At 45.1% G+C, this 13,936-nt stretch overlaps 2 protein-coding genes across 2 annotated transcripts; both read right to left on the bottom strand.

Annotated features, from left to right (window-relative positions):
- Window positions 1-2,241: 2,241 nt before the first annotated feature.
- Window positions 2,242-5,772, bottom strand: LOC122190038 (tubulin alpha-2 chain). Its single transcript, XM_042889689.1, has 4 exons — window positions 5,561-5,772; window positions 4,671-4,819; window positions 3,633-4,313; window positions 2,242-2,589 (listed from the first exon to the last, which is right to left on the bottom strand). Exons 1-4 carry the CDS (start codon window positions 5,613-5,615, stop codon window positions 2,296-2,298), a joined length of 1,179 nt encoding a protein of 392 aa, XP_042745623.1. The 5' UTR covers window positions 5,616-5,772; the 3' UTR covers window positions 2,242-2,295.
- A 2,026-nt stretch (window positions 5,773-7,798) lies between these two features.
- On the bottom strand, window positions 7,799-13,367 carry PEX26 (peroxisomal biogenesis factor 26). Its single transcript, XM_042889688.1, has 5 exons — window positions 13,114-13,367; window positions 12,678-12,818; window positions 12,026-12,339; window positions 10,843-10,989; window positions 7,799-9,895 (listed from the first exon to the last, which is right to left on the bottom strand). Exons 1-5 carry the CDS (start codon window positions 13,365-13,367, stop codon window positions 9,792-9,794), a joined length of 960 nt encoding a protein of 319 aa, XP_042745622.1. The 3' UTR covers window positions 7,799-9,791.
- Window positions 13,368-13,936: the final 569 nt, after the last annotated feature.

Below are 13,936 nucleotides of genomic sequence, written 5' to 3'. Positions count from 1 at the left end.
GTTTCTGTGGTAGGGGGGTTGGAACTTGACAATCCTTAAGATCCCTTCCAACCCAGGCCATTCTATGATGTCTGCTTTTTCTTTAGATTCTTTAGCAAATCTAATACAGATTGAGCTGCCAGGAGGGCAATGTTCCTCTCAGCAGTTTGAGTAAAACATAATGCATCTCTGTAGCCGTGCTGGAGTTGTATATGATGAGTGTATGCTTCAAATAAAACTCTCTTTTCAAAGAAATGTATTAAAGATCACTAACAAATCTATCATTCCAATAGTATTGTGATGTATATTAAAAGACCTTGTTCTGTCCTCCATCCCCTCCAGGATGTCTCTTCATCAGGGTTAAGGGAAACCTTCCAGATAAGTGTGAGTACATAAGCAAGTCAGACATACATGGTGATGTCATCACAGCAGGGCTGTCTTGCTTCAGGTGTTATTCATAGCTGGGCTGCTTGGCAGTTACACCTAAGCAGTTGCAATTTTTTTTTCCTTCTATTACTTTTCCTCTGCCCTTCTTAAGTAGATGCACAAGCCATCTGCTTTTCCCCACTGTCCCTGTTCTCCTGATTCTTATGCTTTTATTTGGTGATGTCAGCTTCAGTTAACATCCAAGGTAACCCAGCACCCCCTTTGCTCTCTGTTGATGTCTCCCATTCAAAGCAAGACCCCAAAACTCCCCTTTCGCCTATATGTAACATTCAGTAGCTTCTGCTGCCGTTCTCTTTTAAGATGCAGGTCAGGATTAGCCAGCCACTTCTCATGATCTGTTGTCAGCAGCATTGAAGATTTCTCCTATTCCTTTGTTACCTGGTTTACTTCAGACTGCAGCAGGCCATCTGCCTGTTGTGTCTTAGTGATGCAATGTTCTACTACCCTAAAGCAACTGGGGTTGCTAACTTGAGGCTAAACTGCGAAGCCGTACCATCCTACCCATGTCTACAACACACATTCCTTGTCACTGTTCTGATTTATTGTACCTCAGTAAGTCTGATGAAACTGGTGAAGGCTTTGTCCAGCATTGCCATGTTTTAAGGCTCTTGACTCATAGATGTTATTCACTTAGCACTGCAACAGAATTGTCAGCATACTTATGCCTCCAGACCAGTTAGGATAGCTGCACCACAGCTGCACAAGCATACTATACTCTAAATTTCTGCTGAAGCTAAGAGAATCTGGATTGTGTTCCTACTCTTGGCACCTAGCAACATTTCTAACCACCCCACGCTGTGGATTTTGTAGAACCAAGGCAACAGGGCACTAGCTGTATGTTCTCAGCACTGACAGAGTTCTCAAAGCATCTTAGAGTGGAACAGCTTTACAAACATGTTTGTTATTAGTATGAAATAAAGACTAAGGGCAAGAAACTTTCCTTCACGTAGTGTCTGTAGTAATGGCAGGGGATATTTTGAAGCAACAGAACTCCTCAAGTGATATTACAGGTACATGACTGTATCTTTGTGTTGAATAAATTACAGTGTAGAAGATGAGGGATCTACAAGTAAAATTCCTTGCAGGATATATTAGCAAAAAAATAGGAAGTGTGTTGCCCCTAAAAGCAAAGTGAGCAATGATTAGCTGGTGATGTATCCCACACTTACTGCCTTGTGATTCAACAGTGAAGAACTTACCCTGTTTACAGTCTAATAAAGTGGCAGTGAAATTAGAATTAATCATAGAATCACAGAATGCCTTGGGTTGGAAGGGACCTTGAAGCCCATTCAGTTCCAACTCCCTGCCACGGGCAGGGCTGCCACCCACCAGCCAAGGCTTCCCAGGGCCCCATCCAGCCTGGCCTTGAATGCCTCCAGGGATGGGGCACCCACAGCTTTTCTGGGCAGCTGTGCCAGGCCCTCACTAACCTCAGAGTAATGAATTTCCTCCTAATATCTAATCTAAATTTCCCTTATTTTAGTTTTCTTATTTCTTATTTCTTGTTTTCTTGCCCCTTGTGAAAAGGCCCTTCCCATCTTTCCTGGAAGTACCTTTAGGTACTGGAAAGCCACTATTAGGTCTCCCCAGAGCCTTCTCTTCTCCAGCTCCTGCAGCCTTTCTGCACAGGAGGGGTGCTCCAGCCCTCAGATCATCTTCATAGCCTCCTCTGGCCCTGCTGCAACAGCTCCACATTCTTCTTGTGCTGGAGGCCCCGTGCCTGGACACAGTACTACAGGTGAGGCCAGAAACATACTGTGTGTGAGACAAGCAAAATGTAGCTATATGAAATAAAGAGACACGGAGACAATCATATGCACAGAGAAAGACAAAGTGTTTTATGGACAGAAAAAAAAGGCCAAGTGGACGTTAATATTCCCTTGCCTCATTTTCATCCTCAAATAAGTCAGTTCCCACTTCTTCGTAGTCCTTCTCCAGGGCAGCCAGGTCCTCTCGGGCCTCTGCAAATTCTCCTTCCTCCATGCCTTCACTTACATACCAATGAACAAAGGCTCTCTTGGCATACATAAGATCAAACTTGTGGTCAAGCCTTGCCCAGGCCTCAGCAATAGCTGTGGTGTTGCTGAGCATGCAGACTGCTCGCTGAACCTGGGCTAGGTCTCCCCCAGGTGTAGGTATAGGTGGCTGATAGTTGATCCCAACCTGCAAAGAGCAGATAAAATGGTTCCGTGAAAAGAGTTACACAAACAGGCTTCTATTAGTAGTGGAAATGCTAATTCATGGCCTGAAACAGTGATTGAGCAGCTGGTGGGAAGGCAGGGCCAACCCAGGGGAGATCAGGTGCATGTAGTGTACCTGAGTGACCAGAGTGTGTAGAGCCAGGATCCATCCCTTCCCAGATCTCATTTAAGGGTTGGCAGTGGGTTAGGGGCATCTTGCTGGAGATTCCTGCCTAACTGAGGCCTTCCAAAGATAAGCAAGTTTTCTTCCTTTATTTCTGCATCCCTAGCTGCTGCATTTGGACTTGTCTTCATTTGCTGCAGCCTCGGATTGTGCCACCCCGCTATTATTGCTGTGCTTCCCCATCATATTATAGCATTACAGTTACAATAGGTTAAGAAAAAAGCTGAGGTTAAGAAAGCTGTAAAGCACTGGTCAGGAGAAGGAAAGGAGGTAAGGAGAGAACCTGACCGGAACAGTAAATCTCTGTTAAGTTTTAAGTCACTCAATGTAGTGTTTTGGGTGCAAATCAATTCCTACTCTCAATAACCTGAATAAGACTAAGTGAAGAAAAACAAAAAGGTTTTGGCACTGTTGGCAAAACTGGCATTCTTGGAGATGTAGCATAAATGTTTCAGTTTGCAACAATGTATAGTTGACACTGTTTTGGGTTATTCTTCTGGTATGTTTGAATCTCATGGAGCACACTCTCAGTGGCACCTTTAGAACATAAGCTGTACCTTAATCTTTCTTCTAGAATGCAGTTTCTTCTAGTTTAAAGATTAGGAGTGTCCACATTCTCCTGTTACTAAATATAAAAATACTACATATACTCACATTTGTTTAAACACTTAGGAGTCCGTCTATGGGATGCCTGAGGGAGGAAGGGGGCTCAATTTATACCATCACAGCTTTCTTTGGTACCTTATTTTCACAAGTGAAAAGCATGCAAGATCTAAAGCTTAAAATACAAGATTTCAGCTAGACTGATCTTGCCCTTAAAGAGAAATTCATGGCATTCTCACCTTGAAGCCTGTTGGACACCAGTCAACAAACTGAAGGGACCTGTTGGTCTTGATGGCAGCAATTGCTACGTTGACATCTTTGGGAACTACATCTCCACGATAGAGCATGCAGCAAGCCATGTACTTCCCATGCCGTGGGTCACACTTCACCATCTGGTTGTTGGGCTCAAAGCAGGTGCTGGTGATTTCAGCCACCGAGAGCTGCTCGTGATACGCTCTGTCAGAAGACATGATGGGGGCATAGGTCACCAAGGGGAAGTGGATGCGTGGGAAGGGCACCAGGTTTGTCTGGAATTCTGTCAGATCCACATTGAGGGCACCATCAAAGCGCAGCGATGCGGTGATGGAGGAGACAATCTGGCTGATCAGGCGATTGAGATTAGTGTAGGTTGGGCGCTCGATGTCTAGGTTTCGCTGGCAGATGTCATATATGGCCTCATTGTCCACCATGAAGACACAGTCTGAGTGTTCCAGAGTGGTGTGCGTGGTGAGTACAGAATTGTAGGGTTCCACCACGGCACTGGAGGCCTGAGGAGCTGGGTAAATGGCAAATTCTAATTTAGACTTCTTCCCGTATTCCACAGAGAGGCGCTCCATCAGCAAAGAGGTAAAGCCAGAGCCGGTGCCCCCTCCAAAGCTGTGGAAGATGAGGAACCCCTGCAGTCCAGAACAGGCATCAGCCTGAAAGCCAACAGAAGAAAAGAAAGAGTAAGTGAATATATCTTCAAATTTCACTCAGATAGAAATAGCAACCCCCACAGCTAAAGCATAACACAGACATGGGTAGTTTTTCCAGTAAAAACTCCTGTCACCTGTAAATCTCAGGCTGGAGTATCACTAGAATAATACTGTTGGGGTTTTTTCTGACAGTGTAACAATGCTACATGCTAATGTATTTGACAATTTTTCACTGAAGTCTTCACTCATTTGAAACCTAAGGTGGGTCATCGAAGAACTGAGTTGCTCTATTCTGAGCACTGCACGTTTTTTTCACTTCCCATCCGTCAACAGCCTTGCTTCCAATGTAATATTGCGTACCAGTTTGCGGATGCGATCTGAGACCATGTCAAGTTTGTCTTTGCCAACAGTGTAGTGGCCACGTGCGTAATTATTTGCAGCATCTTCTTTTCCAGTGATCAGCTGTTCTGGGTGGAAAAGCTGCCGGTAGGTGCCGGTTCGTACTTCGTCTGAACAAGAGGAAAAAAGAGTTGTATGCTTAGAATTACAAGCTTAGAAGAGATGGTTCACCAAAGTTAATAACATTTGCAAAACAAATGGAACATTTTACACATGTTGGCAAACATGTGCTATGGAATATCTGCATGGGGGTAAGCGGCAGGATGATGATGACAAGTAAAGAGGTAATGAGCAGTGTCTGGGATGATCTCAGTTTTGACCAAAGAACTGGGCTCCTATCTGAGTGTAAATGGTTGTGCTGTACAAATAAATTAATTTAGTAGATGAGGTTTGTGCCATGGTGTGATAAAATTTCAGCTTTTCCAACTGATTGGATGTAGATTGATCAGAACCTTCAAGGGAATTATTAGAAGAGATAAGGCATGCAGGAAAAACACGTCTGTCAGGACACTCCCACTTCATTATTCACGTTCTTGTTTTCCACATGAATGTGAAGAAAACAATACTTTCTTTAAGAAAGTCAAATTGTATTCAACCAGTATGGGTTTGGAGAGTAGAAAACTTTTTATTTTAGTATCAGTTAAAGCATCCATGACAGAGCATAGTTAGTTTTCACCTTTTCATTGGGAGTCACATCTTTTAGTAATACTTGCTATTAAAACCTCTAAACATGTCAGTTCTGTCTGGATGCTGGGATCATCCCTAAAGGTGAAGACACAGGCCATTCAGTGGTCTGAACTTCAGCACGGAGAAGAGTTAATTCAGTTTTCCAGGATGCATTCTGTACTGACCTACTACAGTTGGTTCCAAGTCCACCATAATAGCTCGGGGCACATATTTACTCATGCTTGTCTCTCTGAAAAATGTGGCAAAAGAGTCATCGCTGCTGGGTGGGTCACTGAAGGTGCCATCTGGCTGAATGCTGTGTTCCAGGCAAAAGAGTTCCCAGCACGCATTGCCAATTTGAACTCCAGCTTGGCCAATGTGGACAGAGATGCACTCGCGCTGAAATGGGAGAACAAGGGAGACGTGTCATTACTCAGGGATGTATTTTCAAACAAAGTTTGAAAGCCTTTAGTAAGATTCACCCAACCTCTCACTTGAGAACTCCTTGAAACTCAGTACAGAAATTATAGACCTTCCCTGGTTCATGCTGCTTGAAAGATTTAGAGAATGGTGATGGCCTGGGAAGACCACAGATAAGGACCATTCATCTCTGTCCCCCTCACTTAGCTGCAGTTTCAAATCTGAAATTAAAATACTTCCATGAGCCTTCTCCCTGTCCCTCATATCTTGCCTAGAAGGCAGAAAAACAAAGGCCCAAATCCTTGCTCATTGTCCAGTAAGATAATGATACGTCTGTTACCATGGTTCCTCCTCTGTGCTTCCTTTCTTGATGGAAAGGAGAAGCTTTGGTTACTGATGTTTCTACTGCTGTTCAAGCAACCTGGTGCAAGGGAGAGTTGGCGTTCGTACTGTGCTGGTTGGGACCCTGTGATGTCACAGTGCAGGAGAGGTCAGTTTCTCCTTGGCAACCACTGCACCCACCCACCTGTTACATCACAGCCAGCTTTCTCCCAGCCCTACAGTCTGTTCCTAAGCTAATTTTCCCTGTTTATTTTCTCTACTGAATGGTGGTTTTTTGTTGTTTTTTTTTTTAAATCGTAGCTGGTATTTCGAACCAGGATTTAACAGATCTGTTGTTCAATAACTGTTTCCTTCATTAAAACACTTACACCTGGTGAATCTGCTACTGATAACTCATCTTTTAAGATTTTTTATCACTTCTGAATTTCTTAGTCCTTCCAAAAGGTGGCATTATTTTCACATTTTGTCCTGCTGACAACAAAAGCTCCACATCCACCTTTCATTTACAGTCAAGTTGCTCAATGGAAATGAGTTGGGGAGCAGGTTGAACTATGAGGAATTCCACCTAACCAACTGTTTGGTCATCTGTGGGCAAAGTACATGGGATTATCTTCTTTCCGCCTTTTCTTTGCAACACCCCTTCAGCTGGTTATAGACAACTGTTCTTCAGTCCTCCACCTGCCTACACTATGGGCTAACACAAGTTCTGTGCATCCACTTAGAGGATGCCGGAACAAAAAAAGCAGAACATTTGCTGTTACATCGGGACATATCAGCATGAAGTTTGCATGCACGTGACAGGCACACACATTCTCTCTGAACAAGCCTTAAATGGTAGGATTCCAATAGAATCAACACAACTGCATCTTTTCCCTCCACGATACATTAACAATGCGGAGAAAAACAGATCAAGACAAGTACCAGGTAATTTATTCTCAGTAGTTCTGATCTTAGCCATCCCAAAGTACACAGAAACACTTCAATATATTTCAAACATATCTATATATACACACACATATATTGCATCTTTCACAGAAAGTAATTATCACTTTCTGAACTCCTATGAAAATGCAGGCCTGTCAGTCTCTACTTAACTACCAAGTCTGCTACCTAATTCCAGGATACTTGTACAATGAGGACATGTATGAAACATTTCAGAAACTGTTTTGAGGCTCTACAGCATCAATGCATTAAATACTAAAGCTTTGATACACTTCATCACAGCACAAATAAGCAACTCTACAAAGAGGGAAATAAGTAGTCATTTTATGGTGAAAATTTAATATTGCAGGCTTAGTAGTCATTGCAAAAAAAGAAAGATTGGTTGTTTCCGCCTTCACCCCTCTCATGGAGTGCTAAACACAATTCAAATCCAATATCAGTAGTACCCAAAAGCAGAGACTGCTAACCTACCAATAAAATCAAATAGAGTTTTAGTAAATGAATGGCTGTGATATTTAACAGAGCTCTACACATAGCAGATGGTCTACCCACTGAACCCAGTCCCCAAAATGCAGCTCTGTGGTTTAACTGGAAGTGTTAACAGAAATTGAGATTTAAAAAGAGGTTGTTAGCTGAATGATCATGTATTGTTTAGAATTGAGCCTGACTTTGATGGGAAATTTATTGTTTCATAAACTGGTTTAATTTAGAGCAAGGTCTTGCAACTAGGCGGCCAGTAGATGCAACCCAGTCACCTTTCTGGAGGAACTCAACTCCAGCCAGCCCCTCGGTGTTGGATTCTACCTGGCTTTTCATCAAGGGCTGGCTGTAGGGAAGCATAGCTACACTGACAGATTACATAAATCATCTAGCAGTATCAAGAACTGCTCCTCCCTGTATACACGGCATATGATAAATGTATATTTCTAATTTGGTGAAGCATTATGTGCTACTTGTCCTGGTGTAAAATCCAGCTGGAGACAAAAATCCCAGGGGAGAGAGGATAGGAGTGTCTTGTGGTTTTAATCTTTTGTTTACCTGAGATAACTAGGTAAGGTGATGACTGCTTTCTGCATTCATGGGTGCCCCACTTTATCTCACAGTAACACCGGAGTATTTCTCTATCAGGATAACTCTAGAACAATCTAGACAGAACAAGACTTCTAGCAGTAAAGACATAGACTTTACCAGTGGTCTGGTAGGCTGCAAAGTGACAGAGCGCACCAACAGGCTGCTATCCTTGTAAAGAAGACAAAAATGGCCACTATCTGTGTAGAGCTATTGCTAGAAACAAATGATCACTTCAGAGGAGGCTATCATGGTAAGACACTGCAGTGGGACCTATATCGGCTACTTTACACAAGCTTGGTGTGTTGGATAGAAATTGGCCACCAGAAAGGCGGCTTCGTTTCTGTAGTTTTGGGTGACGCTGGTCAGCCTGAATCATCTGGCACAGATGCTGGGATAGCTGGCTACATTCGCCACATGGCTCTGACTTGTTCTCTCCAGCACACGTGCAGCTTGCTCCAGTAGAAGCAATCTTGAACTAGTCAGTGCTCTCTCCCTTGGCACTTACTCGCTGTCAATCTATGGGAATTAATTATTCTCCTGCAGACCTCCAATCTCTGCCCCAGGTGATCAGAAACAGCGCCAGCCTGGTAAGACCTTCTGTAAGGGCAGTAACTTTCTTGCCACATTTGTGGGGATCTCAGAGCTTCTATCAAAGATTTGTTTGTTCTGAATGATAGAGCATTGCTGAATGGTTACTGTGTAAATCAGGACTTCATGGGCATAGGAGGAAGGTTTCTAGACCTAATGGGACTTTCTGACATCTTCATAAAGGTAGGTAAAGAGTAATAGGTAGGGAAGAGGCCCGTAAAGAGGTAGGGAAAGAGTAAAACAATGCAACAACCTCAGTGGTTCAACTAAACAATATGGAACATAATTTAAAAGAAAATTCATCACCACTGGCACGGGCGCCTATAGATTACTATGGGCCAGGCAAGTGCAAGGTACTGTAATATGCATTTAAGAACTGTAGGTGCAGCACAGCTGTACTTGCAGCACACCACCTTGGCTTTCTGCCATAGAGATGATTAAAATCGAGAGCCCCTGTATGAGGGGGCATCAGTCACAAGAGAAACCACGGTGCTCAAAAGACAACAGGCTTTGTTTCCTGCAGTGTTTTTCTCCCATGTACTTGTCCTCAGCCCCATGCTAGAGGAACTGGGATTTGAGATGTCTTGAGACAAAACAGAATATTCCCTCTAAGTATTGATCCTCCGCTGCCTTTAACATTCCTGCTTCTAAGAATGCTGTTTCAGTTGTTCAGGGAACTGCATGGTAATTGCAAGGACGGAAGCATCTTCCAAACAGGCATCGTACTTCGTAACTGTCTACATAACTCTCACTCAAGAGCCAACCCAAAGCAAAGTGTTTCAAAAGGAGGATCTTAATCAGCTGTAGATTACAGAAGGAGTGGCTTTACTCCAGTGCTGGACAGAATGGTGCTGAATAGCCAAGGCAATGTTAGGAAGACTTGGCATGGCTTCAAAAGTCACACACCATCATCTCCTGTCTGAAGAAAGGAGAGGACCACTGTACAGGAGATCACAGGTGGTCATCTCCGCTAGGACACCGATTTCAACAGTTTTTGAAGAACTTCATAAAGTCCTCGAGACAAGCTGACACAGGAGCAGAGGCAGAAGACATTTAGTCTTGAATTGGAGGCCTGTGGATTGGAGACAACACAGCTGCCCAAGCCTGTCGGAAGAGCTGCACCAGTTTGCAAATGAACGGCAGGGATGTAGGAGAAGCTGCAGAGCAAAACAAAGATAGTTCTACCCTTTGAAACAGACCAAACATATCGAGAAAGAACTAACTCAGCTACAGTTAATGGAAACCAAGGTGTCTTACTTTCCTTCTGTTCAGTACTCAGGCTCTCACCCAAGGCACTGCTCCCTTCTCTAGCAAGATTTTTTCAGTATTTTCCAACACGTTACTTGCAGTATAGCTATGGAGCACCTGCCACCCAGCAGAAGGGATGTCTCCAGGTACAAAAAACATCCAATCCCTCCACAGCCCAGTAGCCACCTCTGTGTCATACAACCAGCCAGTTCTTCAGTGGTCAGGCACTGGAACAGGCTGCCCAGGGAGCTGGTGAGTCAGCATCCCTGCAGGTGTTCATGAAACATGGAGACATTGTACTAAGGGACACGGTTTAGTGGGCAAAAATTGGTGGTAGGTAGATGGTCAGGCAGATGATCTTGGAGGTCTTTTCCAACCTTAGTGATTCTATGACAGCTTCAGGCATCACTTATAAGACCTCAGTATAAGAAAATCAGAAGCACGACCACAGTGCTGCCCTGCGCAACTCTCTGCTTCCCTGACAGGTCAGCCCTAAATTACAGTTGCTCTTCTAAGAGGCATTCACCTTGTAGCACCTCAAAGTCACTGAGGCAGAAGCTGCATCTAGGAATCCCAGCCTGCCTCTCTCTGTCAGCACTTTGTCTGTTGGAAAGAACTGAGGATGGAATCACTGTTCGCAGAAAACCGGCTTTTGTAGAGCTACATCTTTCTACGTGGATTGCAACTGAAAATATTTGAAACAAGCTCCACTAATAGGTTCCTAGCTACACAACTTTTGCCTCTCCTAAAGACAAAACATTTATACAGATCTAATCTATTAAAAAACAGCAATTTTCTTCTCTATAGCCACAATTAAATATATTTTAAAAAGAGAGCTTAATACTTAATACTCTACCTGGGTCTAATCTCACCACTACCAGGTACAGCAGAAAAGTAGCCAAGAGCATCTTTTTATAAGGAAGTAAATAGAAGTGGCTTGACATGGACCTTAGTGTTCTTCGTAGCAAAGTCAGCATGGTCAAGAGCTTTTGGCACAGAGCACCTGGAACACAGATCAGAAAAGCTGTTGGGGCAACATAAAAAACATTAAAATAATCACACAGACACTAAGAAATTAATATAAATACTGTGGTTAGCTTGATTACATGAGAAGTGTTTTTCATGTTCTGTTTTGGTTGATTGCGGTCTTTTTTATTGTCATTTCTACCTAGAGAGAATAGAGAAAGAATGGAATTTCATAATACTATTTGCTACACTCTTTTTACATGCGAATTTATACCACAGTAATGCCTGCTTCTCTCCTGGGAGATACAGTGATTTACAGTGCTGGAGAAGCAGATCTTTGAATGCCAGATGTGGCTGGTTCTACACGGGCTTGACTGCTAACACAGAAGAAGTAGAGAACACACAGAAGCAACAACCATTCTTTATAACTGTCAGCAAACAAATCACGATCTCCTTCTGTGACACCCAGCATGACTTCCTTAAGGCTGGTAAGGCCTAACGCTAGTATTAATACAGATTTAATACTTGCTACTCCTTGTAAGTCATGCATGAACACAATTGGTCAGGTAGTTCTGCAATCTGTTAAAGCCAGATGTCAATGCACAACTGTATTTGAACTGAAGCCATCAACTCATTTAAGGAAATTACGAAAATTAAGGGCATGACTGGTAAGATAAAGCACTGCTTCCTTTCTGAGCCACTGGTCTCAATCTGGTTTCAGACTTCAACAACTGAGAGAGCTTCAGTGATCACTGGGCTTGCGAACAGCTTTCATTTTTGGAACATGCTTCCGCTCTCTTTATGTACCAGTGACAGTTTGCTGTCCACACACACACTGGAAAGCCCTAAGTGCTTGCGAAAGCTATGTCATCAACAGCACTATAGCATAAGCAGACTTTCTGGAATGGACTGTCACACATCACAATAAAGAGAGCAGACAGTTCATAGGTTAATGTCACAGAATGCATGGATGTTGATGACCAATTACAGTCTAGATGGTAATCTTTAATATACGTGTACCTTTAAACCTTGAAATCTGAGAGAGGAATACAAACAACAGAGGGAAAGCCTACCCAAAACAGTCTCTGTTGCTTTATCCTCTTGCTCATCATGAGCTGAGTGCATTTCTTCCTGTTGAGTCCACTGACATCGCTTTTCACAAATGGTCTCAACAAACGCCAGCTTCTGCTCACTGTCTAGAACATCACAGCTGTACACAAGCTCTTCTGCCCCCTCAAACCGGCCAAGTGGAAGCAGCACGTGCAGCAGATACAGCTCCAGCAATGAGACATACTCAGACAGGCTCTTATTGGTTTGGTCCCTCAGCCAGCTACTGCCAACCTCCAGCATCAGCTGGGGCTCTCTCACTTTGCCGTATAACAGGATACTGCAAAACAGGAAAGAGAAATTAGAAGGTAATAACTCCATAGAATTTGAGACAGCTGGCACTTCCCACAAAGACACATGCCAAGGTTTACACCTGAGGTACATAGATTTCCCAGAGGAACAACTTTCCCTTAGAGTTTTGTACTTTATCCCCTTAAAGCTGTCCGAATAAACACCGCCTTTCTTTTTATTTATTTTTCTTTCTGAGCACAGGCCTGCCCCAAGCTCCACCTTCATCCTTCACGGCACACAAAGCGAGAATACCAGAAATTATTCAAGTCTCACCTGCTATTAAATCTAACCAACGCCAGCTCTCTGCGCGCGGCAGCCCACACTCACCACAGCTCCAGGATTTTTGGAGGCAGCTGCTCAGGGCGATGGTAGTACTGCAGCACCCAGGACAGAACTTCTCTCCATCGGTTCATCTCAGCCAGAGCCTGAATGCCCACCACGCAAAGGGAGCACTTCACTTCCGCACAACTGATAACAAAAAACACACCTACCTAAGCGCTTCTTACAACCGCGTTATCCACCTCTGAGCTACAGCCCCGCTGAAGTGCTTCGTAGTTCTCTGAATTTGCCCTTACTTTCCCTCCTCTCCCCCCGCCCAAACAACGGGAATTCAGCACACCCAGGCAGGTGCATGCACGCAGCCCCTCTTTAGGAGCAAGCACTGCCGGCACCCGCACGCTTCCTACTTCCTACCTACGCTCAAACCGGAGTTCCCAACACAAGAAGCGGCACAACGACCGCACGGAGCCCCCTCGGCTCGCACCTGTCAGGGCCGGGCGCGGGGCCCAGGCTGCCGCAGCCCGCCTCGCAGCGCTCCAGGGCGGCGGCGAAGTCCCGCTGCAACACCAGCAGCTCCGCCGCCTCCTCCAGCAGCGAGGCCGCCTGGGCCGAAGCCGGGGACCAGGCCAACGGCCCGTCGCCCATGGCGGCCGCTGGAGGGCTGGCGGGAGGGCTCTCGCCGCCCGGCCCGAGCCCTGCCGCCTGCTGCCCGCCCGGCTCCGGTTCCGGCGCCGCCATTGCCTGCCCGCGCCGCCCTCTGCCGCCAGGAAGCCGTAAGGGATCCCCTATGCCACCGCCCGACGGCAGCGGAAGGACCGCCCCCGGCCCACACGTTCTTCGACCTGCCGCCCGCTGGGAAACGTAGTCCGAGCGTACTGCGGGTGCGGATGAGTCGGTTAAAAACGGGCTCTCCCCGTTCTGAGGAGCCGCGCTGTGGTGCCAGGACGGGTTGGAAGGGACTGGGCTTGGGGCTGAAGGGCTGAAGACAGGATTCACGTTTGCTTTCCCAGCGACCGCAGTCTGTTGTGTAAAGCCTGCTTTGCGTTGCAGTATCGGCTGGTTTCTGATGAAATCTGGGCACGGAGCTGTGTGAGGATTATGAGAGCCGTTGGTTCAGCGGCACCGTGGAGATCCGTGTTGCCCAGCAATGCCTTGTACCTGCGTGAGACAAAGTTTTTTCTTGGGATGAAGAGATGTCTCAGTTTTTGCCTCAGTAGCACTCATTCATATCAGAATCAGAGAATCACTAAGGTTGGAAAGGACCACTAAGATCATCCAGTCCGACTGGCAGCCATCCACTCCTCCCC

Source organism: Lagopus leucura, unplaced genomic scaffold, assembly GCF_019238085.1.
Source record: "Lagopus leucura isolate 7727_CA_CO unplaced genomic scaffold, USGS_WTPT01 Super-Scaffold_100159, whole genome shotgun sequence".
Classification (NCBI taxonomy): Eukaryota; Metazoa; Chordata; class Aves; order Galliformes; family Phasianidae; genus Lagopus; species Lagopus leucura.
This window is presented reverse-complemented; position numbering and strand designations above follow the sequence as displayed.